Source organism: Aplysia californica, unplaced genomic scaffold (genome assembly GCF_000002075.1).
Source record: "Aplysia californica isolate F4 #8 unplaced genomic scaffold, AplCal3.0 scaffold00121, whole genome shotgun sequence".
NCBI lineage: Eukaryota > Metazoa > Mollusca > Gastropoda > Aplysiida > Aplysiidae > Aplysia > Aplysia californica.
In genome coordinates, this window is record NW_004797391.1 from 1,130,608 (window position 1) to 1,137,967 (window position 7,360).

Consider the following 7,360-nt stretch of genomic DNA (forward strand, 5'->3'; position numbering starts at 1 on the left):
ATCAATCAAGCACTTATATTTCTTTTATGAAATTACACTAAATGAGTAGACCTATATTCTATGTATAGATCTATGAATTTTGTAATATTTAGAATCTAACTGCACACGTGAGAATATGGGCCACCACAATGTATTATTTATTGTGAGCACCGGTCTTTTGTATAGGTCTGCTGTAAAAACTCTGTGTTACAATCTAAGTTTTTCGCACTCCTACCAAAAAATTATAATTTATTTTTGATGTTTAAAAAGATGGGTTATGAATTATTGAAAGGCTGACTTTGGTTCTTAAAATAGCATAAGTCACCTATACGTGTACCATGGGAATGCATTGTGCGCTGAGCAATTTGAACTGTGCGTACTGCCTTTGGAAATCTGCATCATGAACAATTCTAGTGCAGAATGCTGTGGCCATGCTGTTTACTGTTCAAAACCCTCCAAAATAAATAATTATTGTTCCCTCCAGGCCTGTTCCAAAGGATACAGGTCCTGTCCATGACAAAAGATCTAATAGTGTCTGCAATGTGATGTGAGAGTTTTGAAGAAGAAATTAAAAGTGGAAGAAAAAAACAACCTTGACATCAAAGAAGACAATGTCCTGCTGTAATAAATGTACTACGGAATACATGTAACAAAATTAAAGAGACAAAGAAATTACAAAGCTTACTTAATTATTATTAAGTAAGGAAGTGCTAGCTTGACCCTGTGAGGACCACCCTTGAATTTTGCAATGTCCCAAATTTATGTGCCTGACAGAGAAGTATGGACATAATATACAAAAGAATCAGCAAGAGACAATGCATACAGCAAAACAGTCTAAGAAAGAGTCACATGTACCCACTTAATTGTAAGAGCCAGTTTCAGTAAAATGCTATTAATCCATGAAAGATGCATTATACATGTTTATGTATACACACACACACACACACACACACACACACACACACACACACACACACACACACACACACACACACACACACACACACATATATATATATATATATATATATATATATATATATATATATATATATATATATATATAGGCCTCTGGTGAGTTCGATCTGTCGCTTTGTATTCCTGTTTTTATCCATGTATGCCTAGCCTAGGCTACACAAAACGAAATCTGTTTTCTATTTCTACAGTCTGTTGCCTTTTCTCACCATTGCCTATAGGCATATAGATCTAGATCTATATGCTATTGCATGCTCTCTTTCTTTCCTCTCCAACTCTTCCCTACCCACAGACCCCATGCAGGGCTACGTAACTAATTAGTAAAATAAGTAAAAATGTATTAACCTTTATTAGGCTATCTTAAATTAAACTGCTTATGTTGTAACCTAGATATCTAGATCAACGCGTGTATTTAGGCTAAGGCAGGCATGTTTTTATTATGCTGGAAACCTATAGATCTAGAATCTAGATCTAGAGTCTAGATGACTTTTTTTCTTATGTAACTACTGACACTGTCGACAAGATAATTATAGATCTCTAGAATCTAGATCTAGGTCTAGATAATCTAGATGTAGATCTAGATTCTGGATCTAGTTTTCGGTCTAGATCTAGATCTACATTATCAAGACATGTTTTGGTTTTATGCTAGATCGACATTATTTTATAACTTGGCCTAGATCTAGAATTCAATTCTAAAATCTGTTGTCCTGTTTTCAGCAACATGTGTAACCTTTTCTGTAGACCAGAAGAGAATAGAATTGTAGAAGCATTGTTTACAAATGCAACCTTGGCCAGTTCTCTGATTGCGCTAGGCCTAGGCCTCGCTAGACGCGACGCGCTTCGTTTCGATAAGGCCTAGGCCTCGCCTAGGCCTAGGCTAGACGCGACGCGCTTCGCTGTCGATACCGCGCCTGGTTATTTTTAGCTCGCGTCTCAGCGGTCACGTTCGCAAATGCACTGTTGTCACGGACCGCGAGGCCTCGTTTCCTGTCTCTATATTTTAGTGTCTCTGCACTAGAGGAGAAAGGAGATAACTCTATGCGTAGATCGAACTTACAGAGAGCGCGAGGATTCAATGACGTCATAGATGGGATTATCTATCTAATCTTTATTGACTCTAAATTTAATTCCTTCCACAGTTGGGTCAGAGCTATGTGTGAGGCATCGTGGCAAAATCAGGCGCTCATTGAAATCGCAGGTTTTGAAATTTTTATCAAATTTTTGTTTTTTGGCTCAACACCTTTCATGAGAACACATTTCTGTGTGGATTTTACTGAAAAAAGTTGATTAAAGGCAGAAAATATAAAAATGTTCAGTTTCCACGGACTCTCAAAGTCAAGTCAGGATCATGTACCTCAACTTTGACGGCCATTTTCTAGCTAATTTCACCTCTCAAACCAGGCAACCTCCACCTCCTTCAATTGCCAATTTCTTGACTTGTACCGTAGGCCTATCCAAGATAAATGGACTTTTAAAAAAATAAATCAAAAGCAGGGCAAAAGGACAGGCTAGATGATGATATCAGTAACTCCATGATAATGATATGAAAAGGACAGGCTAGATGATTTGCACCAAAATCACAGAATTCTACTTGTAAGTGTAGAATTCTGTGACCAAAATTAAGGAGCGCCTGATTCCACCGCGTCGTTACATTTTCCTCCCTTTGGTGGGAAGGGGGTTGGGGTTGTAGGTCAGAGGTTGATATCTTCAGGTCACAGAATTCTACACTAAGTGTAGAATTCTGTGCTTCAGGTGCACGTTGGAGTCTGGCGTTTGTTGAACAATTAATACAAATACATGTAACCTCCCCTCCTCCGGCCAAAAATGGTGACAAATATGGATAGATAGTTTCTTTTCTTTTATTTCAGGTTTTTAAAGTTTCCTCTCGGATCAGAGACTCTCTGCTCGGATCTAGATCCCTGTCATCACAACGAAGTCGACTTCCGGTCTCAACATAAACATGATGGCAGACGACAGTGATGATAGACGATCTAACGGCCCGAAGGTGGACGAAAGTTCTTCCAGTAGTTTTTCACTTCCAACAGAAACCAGCACATCTCAGGCTGTTCATAACCAAAGTTATAAAAATGCTAGAGAATATGCACAGGCATTACGGCCGTGGTTGTGGCACTATCAAAGCTGCTGTGCAATGCAATCGCTGGCGGCCAACTGTGCACTTCAAATGCAAACCATGTCAATGTTCTCGACTCTAAATAATAACTCCTTTTCGCCTAATGTTTCAACCTCACAGCTCAGGCATAGGATTGATCCATATGGATATCGAAGACCTCAAAACTTACAGAATGATGGGGTTCCATCGCCTCCACCCCAAAATAGTAACAGACGGCAAGACACACCTGAAATTCCAGGCCAAGGTAGGAGGGTGTTGGGCTATTTTGTAGTTTGGTTCGTTATAGTCAAGAGTAGGGGGGTTTCAATAGGGCTTGCCCCCCTGACCCATAAGGGCTTGCCCCCCTGACCCATAAAAATATGGAGGTGGGGGGGGGGGGGGGAGGGTGTCCCCTGAATTTTACCCTAATTTGATGTTTTGCTGTTAGGTTGCATAGCAATGCCCACCGAGAGCGTTTTGTTCTGCCGATTTTTGGCCTCCGCAGCGGGGGTGTTTCGTGGGACGCACTAACGCAAAGGTTGTTGTGTTCAACTCTCTCTCACGCCGCTTCTCGTGAATTGATATGAATGAAACTTGGCAGCCAATCAGAAAAGAGGTCAATCTCGTATGCAGTTTGACAACATTGTACTAGGTAGTCGCATATCGGCGGCTCGGCCGCGTTCGGGCTTCCCTGGCAGCGCGTCACATGCTCGCGGTGTTTGTTCGGCCAATCGGGAAGAAGTACCCTATTTTGAAGGGTCACGGGGCCGCTCATCTGGGCTGTTTTGCGTCATATCCGGTATTAATTTATTCAGAAAAGCGCGGAGTTCAGTCATCAGCCATCGGTCGCTTCGGGCGCTACAAACGAGGCCCCGCTTATGTGAACCGAAAGGGGGGGGAGGATACTTGAAAACTAAACGGGGGTCTTGATAACTTGCGTTTTTGTTGCATTTTAGTCACAATACAATAGATGTAGTCATTTTTATTTGCTTGATTGCATGACAGAAGAATAGAAACAGAAAAGCAAACATCTTGAGAAGTGGTATGGCATTGTGTTTGCGTTATGAAAGCCTATTCTCCCCTCTTGCGAAAGCACACATTTGGACTCGTCCTGTGTGCTCTGTTTGTAAAAGTGAGGCATTAAGATTGTTATTAAAGAGTATGGTACTTATTTAGTCCAGTCTGGGAAGATAGTCCCGTTTATACATTGTTATCGTTCACGCATGCGTGCTTGAGTGCATCTTAATCTACCACACAATAGGACACTGTCCAACAATGGATATACACAGAGACGATCTTATTTTCTATAACAAAGTATGCATGCTTTTACTAGTACAGGACTGGATTTATTAGCAGCTCTCTACTTACATTTTTGTGACAAATTAATCCAGAGCATTGCTTGGCAAGGAGGAACCTTTTATGTTGCCAAGTTTCATTCAAATATCATGACTTTGGGAGAACATAATTTGATAATCTTTGTAAATCTGTAAAGAACGCCACTTTTTTACCTGTTAATGTCTTTACAACTCAAAAGTATGACAGATATTAAAAATCTGACTGCATGACTAGATTCTGCATATTAAAAAATGTACTAGACTGCCAAGTTTCATTTACATATTCCAAGAAATAGGCGAGGTATGACAAATATTGTCTCAAAACGCACCGAAAACCGCCACATTTTTACCTATAAACGTCTTCATAACTCAAAAAATAGGACAGCTATGAAAAATCTGAAAGCAGGACTAGATTCTGCACTAGAAAATGTATTGGGTTGCCAAGTTTCTTTTAAATACTCTGAGAAATGAGCGAGTTATGACGAATATTGTCTCAAAACTCACCAAAGAACATCCCATATTTTGGTTTTTTTTCATTATATAAAAGTGTACCAGAAATTAATTGATTAAAAAATCCGTAACTTTTTTGTTTATTTATGGATTTCAAAAATTCAAAAGTTTCCATGCTCTGTGAAGATAAAGCTACAAAATGCACATATTTGCAAGGATTTTCGTGGTCATTGCTAATTTATGTACGCCATTGGCCGATATTTATAGTAACAGCCATATTGTTTGTTGTCATAAAAATAGTGTTCTTCATTCTGACAAAAGACAAAAGAAGTTCCAGACCTACTGTCTCACCGTCTGATCAGGAAAAAAAAATTGGAGTAAAAAAAGTAAGCTTTTTTTTTCATATTAGTAGAGCGTTATATGAATATGATAGGCCTAATGCTCATTATATTATGTATGTTAAAGAATAGGTCAAACAAGATGACTGTTATACTATAAATATCGGCCAATGGCGTATCTGACGTTCTCTAACTATCAATCAGCTTAGCTTATGCTGTTGGACCAATGAATACTCTGCTGTCGCATTTTGTGTATTTATTTGTGTGGTGGTCTGATGGCTAGCGACACAGATGGTTGGAGGAATACCTTGTTGTGACTTTGTCTTGGAATGTTTAGTTACAGGGGATTAAAAGAAGAGGAGAAATCCATACACACACACACTTTTCATTGTTGTGATTCTCTTGCAGGTGTCCTGATGAAAGTTCCGACATTCTGGAAGAGAGTGGCAGCTGAGCTGATTGACTTTACTCTTCTGTTCTACATCAAAATGATCGTGTCACTGTGCTTGATGACAGAGTTTAGCTTAGATCATATGTAAGTTTTGTTTTGTATTAGTTTATTTGTGTTGCTGTATTTGTATTAATTAGTGTATTTTTTGTGTTTGTGTTAGTGTGTGCACTCTGTGAGAGTAGGAACCAGTCATTCTCTTTTTATAACATCCTGAAAAATATTTCGTTTTCACCTTCTGTTTCTTGTCTTGTGCCCTTGTTCATGTTGTTCAGATTTCTGTTATTTCTCATCTACTTTAATGGCTTGTTTGTGAAGTTTTTATATATTGTGTAAATGTTTTATTAACTTTTTATCTCTGAGGAGGGTTATCCTACTACGCCGGGACCTTTTTTTTAATGCTAAATCTAAAAATGACAAAAACAAAATTAAAATGGGTCATCAAATCGAAACTAGTTAACAAGCAAACCTATTCTGATATATAGTTCTTCATCTAATGAATGAACTTCCGGTAAAAGATCTGTTTTTGGCAATTGCTGAAACGTAATTCGATGTCGAAGTCGTCATAAAGGAATGCGCCCGGGCCGCTGTGAGCGGCTCATTGGCACTGGGGTTCTAACTGCGAGTCGCTGGGAGCGGCTTGCCTGAGATAAAGAGTTAACTTACCCCCCCCCCCCCCCCGCCAAGTTGTCATAACAGCCGATGATCGGCCCTCAGGGTCGCTTTTGTGGTGCCGGGGCGGATGGCGGCTGATCTACGATATATGCTGTAGAAATAGTACCAACAATGAAAATGCAAATATGAAGGTTGACAAGGTCTACACTTGAATAGCAGTTTCTCAGAGTTTATTTTTACTGCTCGAACTGTTTTCAAGACCTAGAGTTTTCTTTTCTTTAGTCTTTTCCTGCTGAAACCTGGGGAAATTCGAGCTCTCAAAACTGTCAAATCTGCGCTTCTTTTTAGATCTAGACATCCAAACCTGACTTCCAAGATGTTTGAACCAGTCGCATGTTTCTCTAGTTTGTACACTTCGAGGAGTTTCCAGAACAAGATAGCAGCGAGCTCACATGGCCTTGTATGCAGAGATATCTGTGATTCGCTTTAAGAAATCTATTAGTTTCCTGCACGGTGGAGAAAGGTCTTTGTGGTTTTCTTCACAATCATCATTCTCCTCACTTTGATCTACAGAAAATAATTCAAACATAAGTTTGATCTAGTTCTTTTTTGGGGGTTTTTTTTTGTGCATGTTTTACGGCGCTCGCAACTGCCTAAGGTCATATTTCTTAGAGCCCTCTATCACAGATCCGGGGTTGACTCCCAACAGCACATATGATGTAAGGCCAGTTGGAATATAAGGCAACAGCACATATTGTGTAAGGCCAGTTGGAATAGAATGCAACAGCACTAGATGAGACAGAATTTCACTTGGCTTGACTTATTTTTTTTGTTATTTAATTTGTATAACAAAAGATGCAAAGTCTGTACTCCATGTTCATTGTCGTGAATTTAATTTTAGAAAATGACATGACATGAATGAAAGAGTGTAAAAATGCTGTTACATCAAAAACCCGTAGGCTATAACCTAGCGTCTGCGTTTGTCGCGGCCGCCACCCGCGAATCGCGGCTGCAATTTTTGGCTTTTTTTGGTCCTCGAATTGCGGCTGCGATTTTGGCATTTTCTGGCAAAAAACCACCGTCGGGAAGAAAAAATAATTTTTAGACAAGA

General features: G+C 39.5%; 1 protein-coding gene across 1 annotated transcript in view; it reads left to right on the plus strand.

Annotated features, from left to right (window-relative positions):
- The first annotated feature begins 2,843 nt into the window (after positions 1-2,843).
- The window catches only part of LOC101856569 (protein FAM8A1), a 12,864-nt gene continuing 8,347 nt past the window's right edge, over positions 2,844-7,360 (plus strand). The window contains exons 1-2 of the mRNA XM_005096113.3: positions 2,844-3,329; positions 5,595-5,721. Coding sequence (XP_005096170.1) covers positions 2,915-3,329; positions 5,595-5,721 — 542 coding nt within the window. The 5' untranslated portion in view covers positions 2,844-2,914. The remainder of the gene's footprint in view (positions 3,330-5,594; positions 5,722-7,360) is intronic.